Source organism: Littorina saxatilis, linkage group LG13, assembly GCF_037325665.1.
Source record: "Littorina saxatilis isolate snail1 linkage group LG13, US_GU_Lsax_2.0, whole genome shotgun sequence".
NCBI lineage: Eukaryota > Metazoa > Mollusca > Gastropoda > Littorinimorpha > Littorinidae > Littorina > Littorina saxatilis.
In genome coordinates, this window is record NC_090257.1 from 15867931 (window position 1) to 15890531 (window position 22601).

Below are 22601 nucleotides of genomic sequence, written 5' to 3' on the forward strand. Positions count from 1 at the left end.
CCTCTCGGACGCCCTTTCAGTCCTTCAGGCCCTAGAGAACGACAAACTCCCACAGCTGGCCAAAGCATTACAGATGGTCAGACAAACCAGAAGAGTTGTCCTCCAGTGGATACCAGCACACTGTGGGATACCAGGAAATGAAAGGGCCGATGAGCTGGCAAAAGAAGGAGCCGTGGAAGACCAACCTGAAAACAGTGTCAGCTTTAGTGAGCAGAAGACAATCATCAAGGCATTGATGAGGCCAAGGACAAACAGAGATGACTACCACACAATGTCCAGAGAGCAGCAAGTCAACCTCATCAGACTGCGTACTGGCCACAACAGGCTCAATGCTCACATGAACCGAAAGTTCAAGCTGGCGCCATCACCAACCTGTGCCTGCGGTCAAGAGGACCAAACAGCGGAACACATCTTACAGCGATGTCCCTTACTAGATGAGGAACGAAAAGAAGTGTGGCCGTCACCAACTCCCTTGCAGACCAAACTATACGGCAGTCGACAGGAGTTGGAGAAAACGACAACATTTATCACCAGTGCTGGACTGATTGTGTAACCTCTGCGAACGCCAAGAAGAAGAAGAAGAAGTCTGTCTGTCTGTCTGTCGGTCGGTCTGTCTGTCTGTCTCCCAGAGTCAGTTTAGACCGACCATCCGGCGGTCATCGGTGATTCCCGTTTCGAATCAAAAAGGACCGATCGGCTATGTTCAATATTCATGTTTTATATGTTCATGAAATTTACATTATCATAAAATGAAAACAACAACAAGCCTACGGCTTATGGTGGTGTCTTAAAAACAAAACAACTTGCTATCAGAAAAAAGAACATGGCAGACAGTCAGGTCCATACACAATACGCAAAAACAGTCAAACAGTTTGGCACAACAACGGTCGGTTTAATATGTCATTTGACTTATATTAATTGCATTCTTCTTCTTCTTCTGCTACGTTCATGGGCTGAAACTCCCAAGTACACTCGTGTTTTTGCCCGAGTGGATTTTTACGTGTATGGCCGTTTTTACCCAGCCATTTAGGCAGCCATACGCCGCTTTCGGAGGATAATTGCATTCACTCAGTATGATGGATCACTCGAGTCAAGCTTGACACAGGTACGGACGGGATTGGATAGAAATTGATTGTTACTTTGTAAAAAAGTTGTTACGTTTTAGCAGGCTGTTCGGATTTTTTTTCGATTTTGACGAGAGGATATTATCTTTTTGTGAACTAGTGTAACATGTGAATGTGTAGTAGGGGAAGGGCTCCTAATATGGACCACTTTTTGTTTCATGCCGATAACTAACTTGTTTTCTTGCGAAGAAGTTTCATTTTGTGTTTGGTAGTCCTTCTCTCTTAGGTTAACCGTTAGGCCTAATTAGAGTGAAATAGCTTTGATAGATATTCAGCAAAAATTAAATATAGAAAAAAAAAGGTCCATATTAGGAGCCTGGGCGCCTAATATGGACCACTGAAGCGGCCTTCTCAAAAAGCCCCCTATACTTCAAAATAACATGATACAACTTAGTGTGCAAGTCAGACTAATCAAAATATGCTTTAGATTGATCTATTTCGGGTTGATGAGAGCATTATTTGAAGCACACCAGGAAACTAAAGAAGCTTATCAAAAACAGAGTGAAAATAAGTGAAATTATCAACTTCCACGAAAAGAAGACTATTTGTGATATTTTTTTTAAATCTCGAAGGCTAGTTATAGGTTATTTCCAGCAAGCTTCTGAATGAATTGATGAAAATAGCATTTAGCTTTTATTTTCTTAGATTTGTTGAAGGTGGTCCATATTAGGGTACTCACACATACTTTGAGATTTTGCTATTATTTTGTGTTTGCAGTAGAAACTCGGGGTCAACACTGTCAAAATGTAACAAATTTGTCTTACCTGTCATATATAGCCATTTTTGTGTGATAAAAGCTTTGGCTGTGGACAGAAACGAGTCCGTTTTAGGCAGCAAATTTAGAGTGAACCCTGCCAAAAGTGAAAAAAAGAGAAAAAGCCTAACGGTTTTGAGGTTTGTGTTTCTGCAACTGTTTTGACATGTGAAAGTTATCCAGAGAGGGTGAATACATCCAATGAAATTGTTTTGAGCGCTCTAGCGCCGTTAGTTTGTCAGAACAGGAGGTGGTCCATATTAGGAGCCGGTCCATAAAGTATTAGGAGCCCTTCCCCTACATGTATATGTGTTGCATACAGTATGACAATATTGAATAAACAGAATGGCCTTTTTCCCACTATACTAATTGGTTTTATTGTAACTGAACAGCCAAGACCGACCCAAACGAATATGCCTAGTAGTACGCGTAAAGTTTTTAACGAGTTGCATATATAACGTACGTCATTCCTTCAAATTACCCCTCGTAAACTCACTGGCAGTCACAATATCAGCACCAGAAATATTAATTTTTTTAAATGTCAATATCTTTATATTGGTAGACCTATATCACCTACCGCCCTGATATGGCCCTTCGTGGTCGGCTGGGCGTTAAGCAAACAAACAAACAAACAAACCTATATCACCAGTGTTCTTTTAAATGATCAAAGATGATGACAAATATCAGTGCGACAGGCTTTTCTCACCTGTGGCACTTGTATAGCGCCATACCCTCACGTACCCTGCTTGGCAGTGTGAACTGACTCAGTTTCTGTCATGATGACCCTGTGGGTTGGCAGGGAGTCAGGTGATGACGGGAGTAACAATGTAACCCTGCATCCCTACCTGGCCAAAAATTGGCTTTTCTTGTGCCGCTGTAACGGATGTGGCCCTGGCGAGTGTCAAGAATGACTTCATGCTGCTTATTTGACCGGACCTTGTGACTTTCCCGCGCCGTGGATGAACTCTGTGTGTGTGTGTGTGTGTGTGTGTATGTGTGTGAGAGAGTGTGTGAGTCTGGAACTGTGTGTCTGTGTATGTATGAATACATGTGTCTGTGTCCGTCTATGCGCGCCGTCTCAATGTATATCGGCTGTCTGTCTGTGTGCTCAGCTCGCGTGGGTGAACACTGCCGAGACTTCTGTTTCCAACAGTTTACAACCAAATAAACTGCATAAAACACTTTTTACAAGCACGCCACACAAAACAGACAAAACAGAATTCTTTCATTTTTAAAAAATTATATAATTGAACAACCAAGGAGTAATGACACACACGAACACACACACACACACACACACACACACACACACACACACACACACCGTCATTCACACACACAAACACACACACAAACACTGCACACACACACACACACACACACACACACACCGTCACTCACACTGGCACGCACACAAACACTGCACACACACACACACACACACACACACACACACCGTCACTCACACTGGCACGCACACAAACACTGCACACACACACACGAGACTGATTACATAATGCTAGAATAATAACACGTAATCCCCACTCGTCTCAACTCCCTGTGCACAGCACGGTTCTTTCTAATTACCCCCTATCCCCCAAGCCCACCCCGCTCTCCAGACAGCGGCCTACTACCACCCACCGCTGTTCTCGCCGTTCAGCTGTCATCTGCTCATCGTTAAAGGACAAACGGGGACCGAAGGCCCTCCGTGCTAATGCCTGTCTTACACTGTGCCTAAAATCCTTGTGAATATGAACATGTTGTATTCGGCACACTAAAAAAGACGAATGGACAGAACAAATATTGAAAATTCGAAGCTTTACGAATCCTTGCGAATGTCTTACGAATGGTTGCGAGGGCTTGCGAATTTCTACCGATCATTGCGAATGCATACAAATCCATATACACTCTTAAAAAAAGTTAAGGATAACTTTTTTACAAGCACGCCACAAAAAAACACAGACAAGACCGAATTCTTTCATTTTTAAAAAATTATATAATTGAACAACCAAGGAGTAATGACAAACAAAGCAAAGATCGAACGCAGTGCTCAGCGACAATTTAGCTCGAGTGTGTCAAACGTGACAACCCTCGAAAATGGAATTCACAACAATGTGAATCAGTGTCAATAACGCGTGTGCCCTCCGTTGTGTGCCAGGCATTCAACACATCGTTGGCGCATGGAGTGGATCAGGTTGCATATGAATGCTCTGGGAACTCCACTCCTGCTGGAGCCATTGCAGCAGTTGACCCAGATTGGCAGGAGGAGGGTGATGTTGCTGTACCCGACGACAAAGCTCGTCCCACATGTGCTCTATGGGGTTCAGGTCCGGGCTGTTGGCTGGCCACAGCATCCTGTTGACCCTGGCCTGCTGGATGAAGGTGTTTACAGCTGCAGTGCGTTGTCATCCTGAGGAATCGCACGAGGGCCGATCGCTTGGAGGGCTGGAACGACCAGGGGTTGCAGGATCTCATTCTGGTAGCGGACACCAGTCAAGTTGCCCACTACATGGTACAGAGGTGTCCTTAGACGTGTGCTGATCCCTCCCCAGACCATCACAGAGCCTCCGCCAAAACGCTGTCGTTCGAGAACAGCGCCTTCTGCGAAGCGCTCTCCGCGACGCCTCCACACTCGGATGCGACCATCAGCAGGTTCCAAGCAAAAGCGGGACTCATCTGTAATAGACAACACCTGAGCCCACTGCTAACGTTGCCACCTCACAAGTTGAGTGCACCAGGCTCGGCGAGCTGCTCGGTGATTAGCAGTCAGGGTTGTTCCTCGGACTGGACGCCTTGCACGCAAGCCAAAGTTGTGTAAGCGGTTTCGGATCGTCTGACCACTAACAACAGTGTTGGAGGTAGCTTGTAGGCGTTGCCTAATGTTGTTTGCCGTAGCCATTCTTTGTTGCATGGCCGGCCTGCCTCTGAATGAATTAAGCGATCCTCTCTTTGTGTGGTGACTCTGGGCCGACCAGAACGTTGTCGCTCCTGCACTCTTCTAGTTGCGTGGAATCTCTGTTTTAGTCTGATGATGACAGAGGGAACCACTGCAAGCCTCTGGGCCACTTGCCTGGCAGCAACACCGTCTTGTAGACATCCTATTGCCCTTCCTCTATCCAAATCGCTCAGTTTTCTTCGTGGGGGCATGTTGCTACTGTGCATAATTGTGTCAGCGTGTCAACCTTTAAACACAAGCTGGTGATCAATGTTCATAGCCAGGACCCTGTTGTAGCACGTGCATCACAACCTTTTGCCCTGGCATGCGTTCTGCAAATTTCATGGGGCTATAAAAAAACACCCTTTTTCTTCCAAAATGCAGAAGCTTTTGAGAAGTCCCACAAAGGGAAATAACTCTGCCTGCCAAACAAAATTCTAGGTCAAGACTCATTGTTCATTTGTTAATTCAAACACATTTAATTATCATGACATTTGTCAATGTTTAATTTTTTGGCAATTTTTTATAATTAGATCCGTTTTTTCAACCGATCCTTAACTTTTTTTGAAGAGTGTACACATTTCTTGCGGATGTATTACGAACGTTGCGAGTGGCCTTGTGAGTGTTGCGAGTGCTTGCAAACATTTTACGAATAAAGCGATCATGCATCCGTGCCATACAGGGCTAAAACGCTTCGCATAACAGAAATAAACACAATGTACGTTGGAGAATATTACGGTCTGCTATGACTACCAAACACAGCATTTTGATTTGAAAAATAGAACGGTCAAACACTTGTCATCTTTTCAACTCCCAAAACGAACTCTGTAGCTCTCGGCTCAATTTCAAATCAGTATCTCTAGGAATAGCGCATAAAATACTCAGGGTCGAAAAGTAGGACGAAAACTAGGAGTCACGCAAAGTGCGTCACAATGAGAATTACACTCTGGGATTCTTACTCAAAACACAGCCGTTTTCAATTTGAGTAACTCGGCGCTCAAACGTTTATTTTAAGGTACTAGCAGTTGTTCCTGCCTCTTGCCATCTCAGAGGTATGGCGACCACAGACAAAAAAGAGTTATCTCCCTTACCTTCTAGAAATTTCCGGAACTGTCCAGTTAATTTTTCATTCTTCATTTCTTCCCCTCATAGGAGCAATAGCGAGTCTCTAATATCACTGGCGTGATGTGCTTGCTACAGGTGAACAGTAGGCACTGAACTGGTCTTGCACCATATAGGCTGTATTCAATAAATGGGAGGTCCATAATCTGAGAAAGGAAACAATGAATCAAGAAACTAAAACCCAGGTGCACATCTGCGGCACCTAGGGAGTATACGTGCACACTATCTTGTTCCTGCCTCTTGCCATCTCAGAGGTATGGCGACCACAGACAAAAAAGAGTTATCTCCCTTACCTTCTAGAAATTTCCGGAACTGTCCAGTTAATTTTTCATTCTTCATTTCTTCCCCTCATAGGAGCAATAGCAAGTCTCTAATATCACTGGCATGATGTGCTTGCTACAGGTGAACAGTTATCTCCCTTACCTTCTAGAAATTTCCGGAACTGTCCAGTTAATTTTTCGTTCTTTATTTCTTCCCCTCATAGGAGCAATAGCGAGTCTCTAATATCACTGGCATGATGTGCTTGCTACAGGTGAACAGTAGTCACTGAACTGGTGTTGCACCATATAGGCTGTATTCAATAAATGGGAGGTCCATAATCTGAGAAAGGAAACAATGAATCAAGAAACTAAAACCCAGGTGCACATCTGCGGCACCTAGGGAGTGTACGTGCACACTATCTTGTTCCTGCCTCTTGCCATCTCAGAGGTATGGCGACCACAGACAAAAAAGAGTTATCTCCCTTACCTTCTAGAAATTTCCGGAACTGTCCAGTTAATTTTTCATTCTTCATTTCTTCCCCTCATAGGAGCAACAGCGAGTCTCTAATATCACTGGCATGATGTGCTTGCTACAGGTGAACAGTAGGCACTGAACTGGTCTTGCACCATATAGGCTGTATTCAATAAATGGGAGGTCCATAATCTGAGAAAGGAAACAATGAATCAAGAAACTAAAACCCAGGTGCACATCTGCGGCACCTAGGGAGTGTACGTGCACACTATCTTGTTCCTGCCTCTTGCCATCTCAGAGGTATGGCGACCACAGACAGACAGACAGACACTCTCTTTTATTATATGTATAGATTCCTGGTGTGTGGTCACATAATTACAACCCCCAATCTGACCTGTATAGCTTTTGGGGCGATTTGAGACAGTTTTCTTGTTAGATATAATCTCTTTAATCATCTACCGAGAACATGTTGATTCGTTTCGTTAGCTTACGTATTTTGTGTGCTATGCTTTTCTTACCGGTGGCGGTGTCGATCGCATGACCTGTCAAAAACGGGATTTTTTGGCGTCAATTTTGAGGGGCATTATGACAAAAAAAACCGCTGTATTTCAGCAGTGAATTGGTGGCTTGTTTGAAACTTTCAGAATAATTTGCCTACATAGTGGACGTACTTCGAGTTAAAGGTTGGATTGTTACAGGTATTCGTTCAGTTAATTGTCATGCAATGATCCAGAAAAATTCGTTCACTTGTGTCCGAAAAATTCATGACTTCGAATGTCTTTAGACAAAATTTAATGATTGATGCAAACACTGCCAAATGTGAATTAAAAATCAAATTTTCTTTGACAGATTTAACATGTCGCGTAAGGCGAAAATACAATGTTTAGTCAAGTAGCTGTCGAACTCACAGAATGAAACTGAACGCAATGCCATTTTTCAGCAAGACCGTATACTCGTAGCATCGTCAGTCCACCGCTCATGGCAAAGGCAGTGAAATTGACAAGAAGAGCGGGGTAGTAGTTGCGCTAAGAAGGATAGCACGCTTTTCTGTACCTCTCTTTGTTTTAACTTTCTGAGCGTGTTTTTAATCCAAACATATCATATCTATATGTTTTTGGAATCAGGAACCGACAAGGAATAAGATGAAAGTGTTTTTAAATTGATTTGGACAATTTAATTTTGATAATAATTTTTATATATTTAATTTTCAGAGCTTGTTTTTAATCCGAATATAACATATTTATATGTTTTTGGAATCAGCAAATGATGGAGAATAAGATAAACGTAAATTTGGATCGTTTTATAAATTTTTATTTTTTTTTACAATTTTCAGATTTTTAATGACCAAAGTCATTAATTAATTTTTAAGCCACCAAGCTGAAATGCAATACCGAAGTTCGGGCTTCGTCGAAGATTACTTGACCAAAATATCAACCAATTTGGTTGAAAAATGAGGGCGTGACAGTGCCGCCTCAACTTTCACGAAAAGCCGGATATGACGTCATCAAAGACATTTATCAAAAAAATGAAAAAAAACGTTCGGGAATTTCATACCCAGGAACTCTCATGTCAAATTTCATAAAGATCGGTCCAGTAGTTTAGTCTGAATCGCTCTACACACACACACAGACACACACACACACGCACACACGCACATACACCACGACCCTCGTTTCGATTCCCCCTCGATGTTAAAATATTTAGCTTTTCGGCTTGCTTAGCCTTTCTGCGTACCTGCATGTAGTCTCGGTGATGACTGCATGGTTTTCAGTGTTGATATTTTAGTTTCAGGCCGCCATATTGACTAAATATTTTGAAATCGCTTCACGCGACTTGGTTTTTATATTTAGTCAAGTTTTGACTAAATATTTTAACATCGAGGGGGAATCGAAACGAGGGTCGTGGTGTATGTGTGTCTGTCTGTGCGTGTGTGTGTGTGTGTGTGTGTGTGTGTGTGTAGAGCGATTCAGACTAAACTACTGGACCGATCTTTATGAAATTTGACATGAGAGTTCCTGGGTATGAAATCCCCGAACGTTTTTTTCATTTTTTTGATAAATGTCTTTGATGACGTCATATCCGGCTTTTCGTGAAAGTTGAGGCGGCACTGTCACGCCCTCATTTTTCAACCAAATTGGTTGAAATTTTGGTCAAGTAATCTTCGATGAAGCCCGGACTTCGGTATTGCATTTCAGCTTGGTGGCTTAAAAATTAATTAATGACTTTAATCATTAAAAATCAGAAAAATTGTAAAAAAAAATAAAAATTTATAAAACGATCCAAATTTACGTTTATCTTATTCTCCATCATTTGCTGATTCCAAAAACATATAAATATGTTATGTTCGGATTAAAAACAAGCTCTGAAAATTAAATATATAAAAATTATTATCAAAATTAAATTGTCGAAATCAATTTAAAAACACTTTCATCTTATTCCTTGTCGGTTCCTGATTCCAAAAACATATAGATATGATATGTTTGGATTAAAAACACGCTCAGAAAGTTAAAACGAAGAGAGGTACAGAAAAGCGTGCTATCCTTCTTAGCGCAACGAATACCCCGCTCTTCTTGTCAATTCCACGGGCACTGCCTTTGCCACGGGCGGTGGAGTGACGATGCTACGAGTATACGGTCTTGCTGCGTTGCGTTGCGTTCAGTTTCATTCTGTGAATTCGACAGCTACTTGACTAAATATTGTATTTTCGCCTTACGCGACTTGTTTTTCATTCCTTTAGCTGCTTGGTGCTTTCTTTTGTTTGTTTGTTTGTTTGTTAATTCGGTCTGTTAATTGCTTGTTTCTTTTTGATTTTTGTTTGGCTGCTGTTCGTTTTGAGCAATCGCTGCGCCTTCGTATTAGGACTAGCTTGAATCCAATATTATTTGGAGAGGGAAACGAATAAAAGCAGCGTTTTATCTTGTTCTATGTGTTGGATCTTGAAACTGTTAACTGCTCCTGGTCAGTTTTGAGAATTGAAATCTCTGCCGTCTCTCAAACACGAGCGTTAAATACAGAGTTTCAAATAAAACAAGGCGGCAGTGTTACATTTTTGGGTCTTCGTAATACAGTCGAACCTGGCTAGAACGACCACCCAAGGTTACCCAAAAGTGGTCTTTATACAGAGGTGATCGTTATGGAAAGGGGAATCATATGCATGTACGGGGGGAAAACACCTCGTCGGGGATTCTCTGTAGTGGTCGTAATTGGCAGTCGTAAACTACTGTACGTATTGTTTTGTGAACTAAAATCTCTGTCGTCATTCAAGCACTAGCGTGAATCCCAAAACTCTTTCAAGCATAAAAGCTAGAGGGAAGCCAAGATCGAGATGGCTTGGTTTTATTTTGTTGCCGAGGTTTTTGTTTTGCTTGCTTGCTGCTCGTTTCATCGCAAGTCCCTTTTGTGGAGTCAGTGGCCGTTGAAAGCCCGAGCTTAGAGCTGCCTCACAGGACAGCGCAAGGTCGTCTGTCTTCAAAGACTGGCCTACTCACGTTCGGGTCACCCCTCTTCACGCTTCGGTGACGATTCTCAAACCCCAGGGTTTGGGTGTGGGTGGGTGTGTGTGTGAGGGGGGTAGAGAGATTTGTTGTATTTGTGCGCGTCTGAGTCTGTGCGTGTGTGTACGCGTGTGTATAGTGTGTGTGCGTATGCGGGCGTGTGTGTGGGTGTTTATGTGAGCGAAAAAGAGAGAGACGAAGAGGGAGATTGTGTGTGTGTGCATGAGAGAGAGAGAGAGAGAGAGAGAGAGAGAGAGAGAGAGAGAGAGAGAGAGAGGGGGGGGGGGGGGCGGGGAGGCAGGAGTGGTAAACACAAACTCATTAAAATAAAATTCTGGATATTTTATTGCCAAAACATCTTCATTTTTCTTTACAAAGGACCCCTATAAAGCAGACAGCTCATTCAAGTCATGTACAAAATACATTTACATGCAAAAATACAGGTTTATATTGTTCAGGATAAATCATCACATAATAAATCATAACCATTTTAACGCCATAACAACACCATGCTCCCTACCCCCCCCCCCCCCCCCTCCCCCCCAAAAAAAAAAAAAGGTTTTCCTATTGGTAAACGTATACATCATTACATGTACTGTAGATAAAAATAAAGATAAATTTTGAAAGTGGATTACACTTATGAAAAATACATAATCTAACCAATATAATGGTAATGCAAAAATATGATAATTTATGTGACCTAATCTCAGTTGCTTACATACATACAAGCATATCATAAGCCATTACAGTAGCTATTCACCAATCAACGCTTGCCAGCAATGAACCAACTGACCAATCACAAGTGAATGCAGAAACACACTAAGAAGACTGCACTTGACACAACACATGCATGAATAATGTTGTACAATCTTTTCAATAACAAACTACGAAATACCACAAACTGGAACAAATTCTTCTGTATTTTGTTTTCATGCACTTTCTACCACTGGATTCTAGATTTGTTTCAATGGTCATGCTTTGAAGTCAAAAAAGATCTTCCTTCAAAGGTTCCGACTCAAAATCAGGTCATGTCTATACCCCATATCAAACAACAGTGTTTATTTAGCACTTGTTTGATGATCCACCCACCCTCAGGTCTCAGGCAGATAGGTATCATCTGTTCACAACACAAATATAGTCGTGAACTTACTTTCTTTATTTGGTGTTTAACGTCGTTTTCAACCATTCAAGGTTATATCGCGACGGGGAAAGGGGGGAGATGGGATAGGGGAAAGGGGGGAGATGGGATAGAGCCACTTGTTAATTGTTTCTTGTTCACAAAAGCACTAATCAAAAAATTGCTCCAGGGGCTTGCAACGTAGTACAATATATGACCTTACTGGGAGAATGCAAGTTTCCAGTACAAAGGACTTAACATTTCTTACATACTGCTTGACTAAAATCTTTACAAACATCGACTATATTCTATACAAGAAACACTTAACAAGGGTAAAAGGAGAAACAGAACCGTTAGTCGCCTCTTACGACATGCTGGGTAGCATCGGGTAAATTCTTTCTCGTCTCAACCAATATGGGACTCCCCCTAACCCGCGGGGGGTGTCGTGAACTTAAATGTTATTCAAATCACACATATCTTTATATGGGGGAAGTGAACTGAAAGACTTAATCTGAACTTACAAGCAAATTGGGTCACATTGCCATTTAATTGAATGCCACATTGTTCTGCAATAGCTCACAAGTAATTTGATTAAAAAATAAAATTGAAAAAAAAATCTGCCCATACGAACACAACCTCAGCCAACTTTCCTTGGAATGACTAAATGTTTTTTGGGAAAAAATAGTGATACAGACGTTAATGATTAACAGCAACTAGTGTGTGCCTGTATATATGTGTGTGTTTTACTTTTGTTTTGTTTCATTTTGCCCTGCTTACATTTTTCGGAATTGTACTGTCACCCTTTCATTCAAATATAGAGCCCTTTTGCAGATGAGATCGCTCTGTTTGTAAGACACAAAATTCACTGACACTGTTCACTTCATCTTTTTTCTGGCACACAATTCTAAACGACCACATGGACACATGCCTACCCCCCATTCACACATACAATACTCATTTCAATATCAAATAACAAGGAAGCTGAAATTAGTCAATCAAAGTTCTTCTTGAAATGATAGGCACAAAACAATGTATAGACATAGGATCGCACAAAAGAATTCATTATTAAATGGTTATTTACAATTTTTTTTATCAAATATATCCTGGTGCTTTAAAACTGTACATGGAAGTACAAAACACCACAATGGATAGATTGAAAGTATGCCTTGCATGCATTTTCCAGGTGACACAAAACCCTTCATCTTATCAATGCATGTGATATATGTTGTGTTCAGAAATTAATATGTGAAATAAGTAGGAACATGTACGAGCCATCAATGTAAAAATTTAATTTTGGAAAATTAATTAGGAAGACAAGAGACAGAACATGCGATAGCTGGATAGTGCAGTATGTTATTACAAAATGAGTACAGATGTCCTAAATTAATTGATTCTTTTTTAATTCCTGAGTGCCAGTACACTAAAATCAAAACACAGACAGGTTAATTGCAATCAGAAAAATAATCAGAAAATATTAACTTGTAGGTATCATAAGAAAAACAAACAATGATGGTTATAGTTATCAAGTGTTGCAAGAAAAAGACTGAATACATGCAAGTAAAATAATTTAGATACTGCAGTCAATAGCAACCTCTCCTGATATATCAAAGTTGGTCAGTGCCAAACCCTTTTGTCTCTATGTAGTACTGGTGTCCTCAAATGCAAAATCCTTTCAAATCACAACACAGTCACTTCAAACACCCTTGCTCTTTGAACAACATTAAAACGTCCTTCCCTTCTAAAGTATCTCTTAAATAATTTACTCAGAAAAGTAAATTAATAAATGTATGATTCTGTCTTCTGGCAAAATGTACAAAGTGTCAAAAATATAGAAAACAAAATAAACAAAGCAAAAAAAATACAAAATAAAACCACTAGAAAATCACAACACGTTTAATTGATTGAGAGTAAAGATGTACCTGGGTACCATAAGTACAAGACTCTCATGCACTGACGAGATAGCGTAAAATGAAGATCAAATGATCCAAAAGGACCGGTCCGAGCGGACCAAGAAAGCAAAATGCCACAACCAAAGATGGAATGTCCTACTCTCAGAGCAGAGAAAAGCATTGCAGTCATGTTCACAGAGTAAAACTGAATGTGGTTTCATAAGTGAATGAGCAAATGAAGTACAGGTTGTGCTTTAAAAATTGGTGTGTATCATATTCAAGTACTATATACTTTCCTTTAAAATCCTCTTCTGACAAGAAAGCATACATTTACACAGACATTTGTTTTATATCAAATTGTCAGTGTACTTTAAAAATTGTGTGTATCACATCCAAATACTAAATTCCTTTGAATCATTATCCAACAAGAAAGCGTGACAACACAGATACATGTTGTACTTATATTTCTTCGCCTTATCACATTCCCTTTCTACTTTCTTTTCAATCTTTTTCGTACAAATCTTATAGGACTGCAGAAGTCTATGTTAATGCACTTCGAATTCCACTGTATCAAGCTCGGATTCTAAACCGTCTTGAAACCTCTTTTCAAATGCAAAACAGTGTAACTTTATCACATGTCATATTTTAGAACTCTCAGTTTATCACATCTAGAGGCTAGTTTTTTTTGATCCATTCGGAAACAAGAAACTGGACTACAGCCCTCCTCTGTAGCTAACAAAAACTGTACAAGGATGGTGCCACTTTTATCAATGTTCTCCCGCAAATTTGCTGAAATGGGCATAACACTTCTTGCAATGAATGCGGCAGACTTGATTCCCACTGACAGTGAGTTTCAAGCCAAATACCAAAGTGTGTGAAAAAAGTGAGTCATACACTACAGGGCAGAAAAGATATGTATATGTAGAGCTTCTCATCTCAACACTGCTCTTCACCGAGTGTAAGTCCGAGATACTGCATAAAGGGAGATTGCTCACTCTCTTTTTGGCCTTACGACTATGAAATCTTAAGCCAGAAATGGCAGTTTCCAAATCATCAAAATGTGACGCAGGGAATTGTTACACTGTCTTCGCCAGCTTTGGTCTGACATTAGATATGTCCAGTACGTCTTTTTTGCTCCAAACTTTGGGCATGGTTTGCTTGTTTTATTTCGATTTGTAGATCATAGGTTGCGACCGAGACGGCTGTGTTGAATGAAACTGATATTTATTCAGGGACATGTTCGGTACAATGTAATGCGCTTCAAACATTATTGTTCAAGACGTCTTCAATTTTTGGCTCGAGTGAGCAGTCTCTCTTTCATAGTATCTCTCAGGTGAAGTTCCAGATCGGAACAGCGGGAAAATGTGGGTTAAAACTTCCTCAGTGTGCAAAAGTAGATAGACAAATTTGTCAGCAAGAAATACATTCGTTACAAACCTTACACCAGTGATATAGGCCAATAAAGCAAACAAACACACACCAACATACCACTTGTAAAACCATACACACCCCATATATATCACTGGTCCCCATCACTCAAAACCACATCATTTACAATTAGTTGATCAATGTAACAAAAATATTTGTACAATAAAAGCCATGCTTTTCGTATTACCTGACTCCGTAAACAAAGCAATGCACAACATTACAGACTGAGACGATTGATTAATGTACAAAAATAATCTATAAGTTAGTACCAATAAATGAGCAGTGAGACACGGATTAATAATATAGGACACCAAGTGCTATGGTGCTTCATTGCCGGGCTGCTTGTAAGTTTGGAGACACGTTCATGTAGACCACCACAGAGACTGTCCTGGCCTTCTGATGGGATAAGAGCACCCTTTCATTAGATCACACACACACAGAAAGGGAATTTTTTGTTGAATTACTTTTGCAGATTGACATAGGTGTCATGCAGTTACAAAATCAAATCAGCAACAAAATTAATGCCACTCTGCACAGAAACCAGACCGGCTGTAAATGTTGGGCTTGCGTCCAGGTGGGAGGAGGCGCTGAAAAAGCCTGAACGGATCTATCATTAATTGCAAGATGGCTTACACAACGAAGAAGGTACCTTTGACACACGCTTCACCTTCTGTTTTGCGTAAGTCTGCGTTTTGTCTTTCGTTTCTGTTTATAAAAGCCACACACCTTGTTAACTGTCCAAAGCTGTAAGTATACATGGTTCACTCGTTCAATGCATAATACAATCACGTTGACATAATAACCAACTTCTCCCACACCCACACAGAAAACCCAGCATGCCAATATTTCACTAAGCGTCACAAAACAATAGAATGACACATATCAAACTTATAGATATGAACAGAAGGTTCAATACAGAACTATTTCATTACAATCTTTACACCTACAAAACAACTTTTGAATCATGGAGCTTATGGAGCAGCACTGACTCAAAGCTTGTAACCATCATCAGCAAAAACATAAACCAAGTTCACATCATGCACCATATACCATGCATGTCAAATGTCAGTATGAATGTTTAAAACACTACTGCAAGACCGCAGCATAATCACATCAAAACTATTTCATTGATCCAAATGCATGACCAAAATAAATATCAATTTACAATTAAAACATGAATTCATGTTGCAAGAGGTAATATATATCATGACATCGTACTTTCATTTGCTGAGAAACAAAAACTCCAGTTGCGCTGATGAAATAGTCTCTGTCTTGTTTGCAAAACAGTATTTACAACTGCGAGCAAAAAAACCACTTCAGTTTTCAACAAAGTTTGCACTACATGGACATTGCTCATTGTCGGACACACACAAGGTTACAAGGAAATGTCTCGGAATGGTCTAATTACTTTTTTTCTGAATGGAAAAACACAAAAACAAATCAAGTTTATTAAATCTGGAAATGTTCCCTAAACCATGTCAAAAGTACCTACAAAATATTAACACTTCAAGCATGATACGCTACCGTTAAAGTTCAATGGTTTTGGGGAAAAAGTGATGAATATACTTGCATTTACAACATTTACTGGGCAACTTGAGCTCTGGAGTTGTGTCCTGCTACACCATGGTTGGTTTTACTGAAGTTCAAAACCCCAACGCTTGCCCTACATTTCCATTGTTGTCTTAGACCAATAACTTACTCACTAACACACACAATCCAGCATGGTAAATCACATCAAAATTAATCACTCATTTACCACCCAAAAAAATGAAAGAGAGAGAGAGAGAGAGAGAGAGAGAGAGAGAGAGAGAGAGAGAGAGAGAGAGAGAGAGAGAGAGAGAGAGAGAGAGAGAGAGAGACTTATTCTCAACACATTTTGTTCTCTCAACTTGCTTTGCAAGTTCCAAGCAACACATTCTAGCTGTCGGAGTCACGCAACCCAAACGTACACAGTTCAAAAACTCCCATACAATGCTACTTCTTCACATGTCCTGCAAGGTTTTTTGATTTCACATGGTTAATAATAATAATGATAATAATAATGACAATCACATATATACGCAGTGAGTGCTCTCTTTTCATGCATTAGCTGAGTTGGATTCTCTGGTGAACTGGCTTTAGTTAATGCACCAAAAGTAAACACCCCTTCAATAAAACTGGAAGCATTTACATCATATTGCAAACACCTGAACCCTTGATGTGTGTGCCATTCCCAAGCAAAAGATGAAGGCACATGGGCCCGCTTGCATAGCGTAGTAGCTATGTGTGTGTGTGTGTGTGTGTGTGTGTCTGTGTGTGTGTGTGTGTGTGTGTTTGTGAGTGTGTCTCTGCATGTGTACGTGTCCAACTGCCTGTAAATCCCTCTGCATCGGTCCATGCGTGCCAACATTTTCTGTCACATACCTGAGCGTCTGTCAGAAATGTTTTGATTAAAGCTTCACGAGGCAAACAGAGAAACTATATATGAACGCAAAATTAGTTGAAAATGTCTGCCTCTAAACCATCACTCCGATACTCTTCCCTTTTTCTGCACTGGTCTTGCGCTTCTATGGATTGATATGCTTGTTTATTGTTGAGCGGAACAGGCAGCTGTAGAAGATAACTTCTCTGGTTTGTTGAGAATGATGTTCACTGTATTGGTGGCTAAGAACTTCACTGTACCAACCTTTCCCGATTGTCCTCTGGAACGAGCTAGAGTCTTATGGAAGCTTTGTAGGTAAAGGTGAACGTGTCAGCCGTTCCCACAAAAAACGATAGCGCCTGGGTGTGCTTAAAAAGAAGCAGTAAACTTCGATAGCGTAACTAATTCTCACATGTCTCTGTTTTTCCCTTGACGCATGGATCGTGACCATCATGGATTGTGATGTCAATCGGGAGAGGTGGAATCAGCAACAACGAGAACTTCACAGTAATGGGTGAAAATGTGTGTCCTTTGGGGTTTGGTGCTTGTTAACGTTTCCTTTGTATTGGTGAAATAACTGGTATGTCGAAGAGTGAAGGGGTTATTGTCGTTTCTGACGGTTCATGTTGGTGAGCATAAGACTGATGTAAGACGTCAGCAAGTCATCCATCTTGTATCCCTGAAAACCAGATTTGTCACAGAGTTACGGGAGATTCATGGTCCGGTGAAACCCCCCTTTACGGCCTTCAGCAATCTAAGAAAATCAGGTCATAAAAGGGAGGGAGTTTTAAAATGGAGGTAAATTCAAAGAAAATATGAACAGAACATCTGAGAAAGGAGGGTCTTATAAAATGGACGAAGTTGTAAACTGGTGGGTCACAAAAGCCTCACTTTCCTGAAGTGTTGCACATTGTTTTCAATGAATATACCTTTGATGAATGGACTACCGTAAGTAAACAATATCGTAATAACAATCTTCTAAACGGTATATATTCCTTCACAAATGTGTATCCTGACTTTCAAAGAACCCACTATTCAAATTGTCACACCAATCAATGAAGGTGAGTCAGACTAGCACACAGCCACAAACTTATATTAGTAAGGACAAGATGAATGAACCATAAACGAGTGGTACCACCTGTTGTCTGCTTTATTTCTTCTATTTTCACATTTTGCCATCAACAGAATTTGAGGAATTACTGGTAAATGTGATCAAATGAATTAAAGACACTCTCCCTGCATATCCCTGTGTGAGGTTCGCTGAGTGTCATACTAAATCAATACAAAGTTTTCTCTCTTCTTTCAGTACGAGCCATCACTTCCAAGGTGTCTTTGTGGAGATAACGTCATTGGATTCACATTATCTCCACAAAGAGCCCTTGGAAGTGTATGAAATGAAATTGATGACATTTTAAAAAGGTAAAGCACAAGACCAAGTGCGCACGGAAAAGATCCTGTGATCCATGTCAGAGTTCGGTGGGTTATAGAAACACATGCTTTCCCCAAAATCCGCGTATGCTGCCTGAATGGCGGGGTAAAAACAGTCATACACGTAAAAATCCACTCGTGGGTGTTTCAGCCCATGAACGAAGAAGAAGAAGAAGTAGAAGAAGTAAAAAGGTAAGGCGACTCACCAGAGAGGTCTCGCAGAGCAGCTTACTGCCGCGCACCAGGTTGCCGATGGTCATGTGGAAGTAGGTGTTGCCGCTGCTCCAGTTGGAGATCTTGGTGAACGGGTGGGTGGCCAGGATCTCCTGGAAATCACATGAGTGGATTTGTCTTTATTTCCTGATCGGTATGTCATTTTGGTGAAGGAATCAGCCACTTAAACCTTACCTACTTTTACAGATCTTTTTATTTCGTCTTTCATATAAAGCAGTCCCTGCAAGGTACGGCCCCCGGCGTGAGCGGACACCTGACATGTACGGACACATTTGCTCGGCACGGAGTGTTTTCCTTCTATATTTGCCCCCCCTTAAACGGACACCTGCAAAACATGGACGCGGACACTCATTTTCGGTCCCAACAGCAGACCATCGTCAAATTTTCACAACAAAATCGATAACAGAGCAGTCCGGCTCTTGGTACAAAGATCACAGCCGCAATGGCGTGATGACAGTCACTGATAACTTGAGTGCACGTGTACCCATCAGGAGGGGGTGTAGTTTTGGTCAGGAGTGGAGTACATGCGAAGATGCCAACATGAAACTGCACTGTGCTCTTTATTCTTGTCTGTTGGACGTAAACAACAGAAACCACAGTCGATGAAGGTCCTGAGCGAAAGAGAGTGAAAAACCGGCCACAGTTCTCAGCATCGTGTGTCTGTGTGTAACCTCTTTCATTGACAAGATACTCTTGTTTCCCCTCAGCCTTGACCAGTGAGTCAGTTGCCTAATCTGTGAACCCTTCAGTTGTCTTGCTTTGTCAAAAGTTACGACACAGTCAACTGGTTTTGCTCTGAGTGAACAGTGCAGCTGGCCTCTCTGGCCACAGCCCCAAACAGTACATGGCTGGAGGGAGTGAGTGAGAGAGAGGGAGGGAGGGAGTGAGAGAGAGGGAGGGGGGGTGGAGGCCGGGGTAGCTGGCTAAACTCTGTGGGGTGTCCGGTGTCACTGCATGTCAGCAGGAAGAGCATTGGAGAGAAATAGAGAGGTGTACTCTTCCACACAATTTCCAAGCATCAGTTGTCACGGCTTGGGGTAGGCATTAGTGAGGGAGAGTGGGAGCTGTGTTATGTACAGTGTATTTCGGACTGAAGAGTGAAAAGTCACTGCCATGCCACATGATCGGCATGCAGTCAATAAAGCCAGACAAGAAGAACATAAATTACATGATTATGACATGCAGCTCTATCTGCTGCTATTTATTCAAACTGGTTTTCAAGCTTATTCTTGCAAAGCATCTGCACACGCTCCTCTGTGCTGTGTTTGTGTGGCTGCTTTCGTATGTCAGTGCATGGTGAGTGTGTTCACTGCCTTGAGGATTTATTTTATCTCTTCTTCTCAAAACTTTTCATACAAATCATTTTTACAGAACGTTTAAAGAAGTATTAGGAGTTTATTGTTATTGTTTAGTAGCCACAAGAAATGATTAGCATAGACTCAATCCTGTTGTTTGTGTGTCTCTGTGTGAGTGTATGGGGGAGGGGTGGTGTGGTCACCCCTCCCGTGACTGGACACCTGCAATGTACGGACAGTTTTGCTATGGCCCAAGGGTGTCCGTTCATGAGAGGGACTGCTGTACTCATTTAGTTATATTTTTTCTTTCTGTCATAATCTGTCAAAAGTGACAATCTTCCGTAAACATTTTTATTTGCTGAAGAAGACCACAGACCTAATCCGAACATTGCCAGTTCATAACATCAGCAGGCCTAAGACTATATACTATGGGTGGCACAACCGTCGAAAGCTGAAGAAGAAAAAGAAGCTGAGGAAGTCCTTTCTTTCATCATACCACCCTGAAGAAGGCAGTTTGTCGCTGCCGAAATATTGATAAAAAAAGACCTAACCTGGTTACTGCTGTGTCCTCTTTTTGTTTAGAAGTCCTTTCTGTCAAAATGTTCACTTGTCAAGTCAACTGATAAGCTAAGCCCAGTTTTCATTGTTTGTGGTTTGTAACTGAATCACTAGCACTAGCAGTCGTTTGTCTTTGATTTGCACTTTGCTTAAATTCACCACAATGCATAGAAAATAGGTATAAGAAGCTGCACATGATATTGACGATACCTTTGTCTGAGGATGGATCAGGTTGACTCCATTCTTGTTGATAGCGATCAGGAGAATCTCCGGGTAGTTGGGTTCTGTCGTTTGCTGCAAACAAAGACACAGACAAATGTTAAGATGTCACTTTCTCTTCATTACGAAAGATCCAGTAACCTTGAAATTAATGGTGAATCAAAACTGAAATTAAAGTTACTCATTGGGTCAGCAATGTTATGCTCAAAAAAGTAAGTTTCATCAAGTGTCCTTCACTGATGAACTTGAGCCTTTGTTCAGACATTTATCAAAATGTGCTCAGGGTGGAAGAGGCAAAACTCTGCTTCACTCACAATCCCAAACATCTATTACTATATTACTCTTTTGTTTCCTCAGATTTGTCCGGGGGGGAGGGTGAGGGGTGAGGGGTGGGTGGGGGCACAGGATCACAAAATGTGCAAACCTTCACTTCAAAGAAGGCTGAGCCGAAGGTGGGCCACTTGAAGATGATCTTGAGGAAATCCACCTTGGCATCATCACGACTCTTGCCTCCATCACGGTTAAACACCGCAATGATGGCCTGCAGAGAGACAATACACTGATGTTAGAACATGATACAAAAAATGAAACATGCTGAAGACGCTTTTCCAAAAATGTTAAAATCAGTCTGAGATGAAGGAATAATGAAGACTTGACAAAAAAGGCTTCTTGTTTTGAATTCATGTTCAACCATTTCTGTTATTGAGAGGTCTAATTTGACAGTAACAGTCGACTCAAACTCCAGAATTAACAAAGGGAACAATTAAAAACAAGAAGGGCAAAGCCCATACGACTCACATGCTTGACCTCGACCTTTAGGGTAACTAAACCTAGCAATAACATCATACACTAAGAACTGCTTTACACATTTTTCCTACCAAAATACATGTGACCTTGACCCAAGGTCAAGGTCATCCAAGGTCATGCAACACAAAGCTGTTAATTCAAGACATAGGAAGTACAATGGTGCTTATTGGCTCTTTCTACCATGAGATATGGTCACTTTTAGTGGTTCACTACCTTATTTTGGTCACATTTCATAAGGGTCAAAGTGACCTTGACCTTGATCATATGTGACCAAATGTGTCTCATGATGAAAGCATAACATGTGCCCCACATAATTTTTAAGTTTGAAACGGTTATCTTCCATAGTTCAGGGTCAAGGTCACTTCAAAATATGTATACAATCCAACTTTGAAGAGCTCCTGTGACCTTGACCTTGAAGCAAGGTAAACCAAACTGGTATCAAAAGATGGGGCTTACTTTGCCCTATATATCATATGTAGGTGAGGTATTCAATCTCAAAAACTTCAGAGAAAATGGGAAAAATGTGAAAAATAGCCGTTTTTTAGGCAACATTTATGGCCCCTGCGACCTTGACCTTGAAGCAAGGTCAAGATGCTATGTATGTTTTTTGGGGCCTTGTCATCATACACCATCTTGCCAAATTTGGTACTGATAGACTGAATAGTGTCCAAGAAATATCCAACGTTAAAGTTTTCCGGACGTCCGGACGGACGTCCGGACGGACGGACGGACGACTCGGGTGAGTACATAGACTCACTTTTGCTTCGCATGTGAGTCAAAAACACAACAGAATCACACAAAACAACAACACAACTTAATGAACATACCCTCTTCCAGTCGTCTGGGGACTGAGCCTTCACAAGGTCTGTGGGGATCAACTGTTTGAGGCTGGCTCTGCACATCACACAGTACAACAATAATTTAGCAAGGCTGAGTGAATAAAACATTTCAATTGGCGCTTTCCTTACACAATGGACACCCCCATTTAAGGCCTCCATTACTGTGAGAAGAGTATGGCCTTAAAAGGGAGGGAGTTTAGGACGTAGCGATAGATAAATTACAGG

The 22601-nt window shown here is 41.1% G+C and overlaps 1 protein-coding gene across 1 annotated transcript in view; it reads right to left on the reverse strand.

The window, feature by feature from the left end:
* Positions 1-10488: 10488 nt before the first annotated feature.
* LOC138983708 (myosin-VIIa-like) overlaps positions 10489-22601 on the reverse strand; it is a gene marked incomplete in the record, with an annotated part of 78439 nt that continues 66326 nt past the window's right edge. Inside the window, 5 exon segments of the mRNA XM_070357017.1 lie at positions 10489-17675; positions 18631-18750; positions 20722-20805; positions 21155-21271; positions 22365-22431. Coding sequence (XP_070213118.1) covers positions 17598-17675; positions 18631-18750; positions 20722-20805; positions 21155-21271; positions 22365-22431 — 466 coding nt within the window.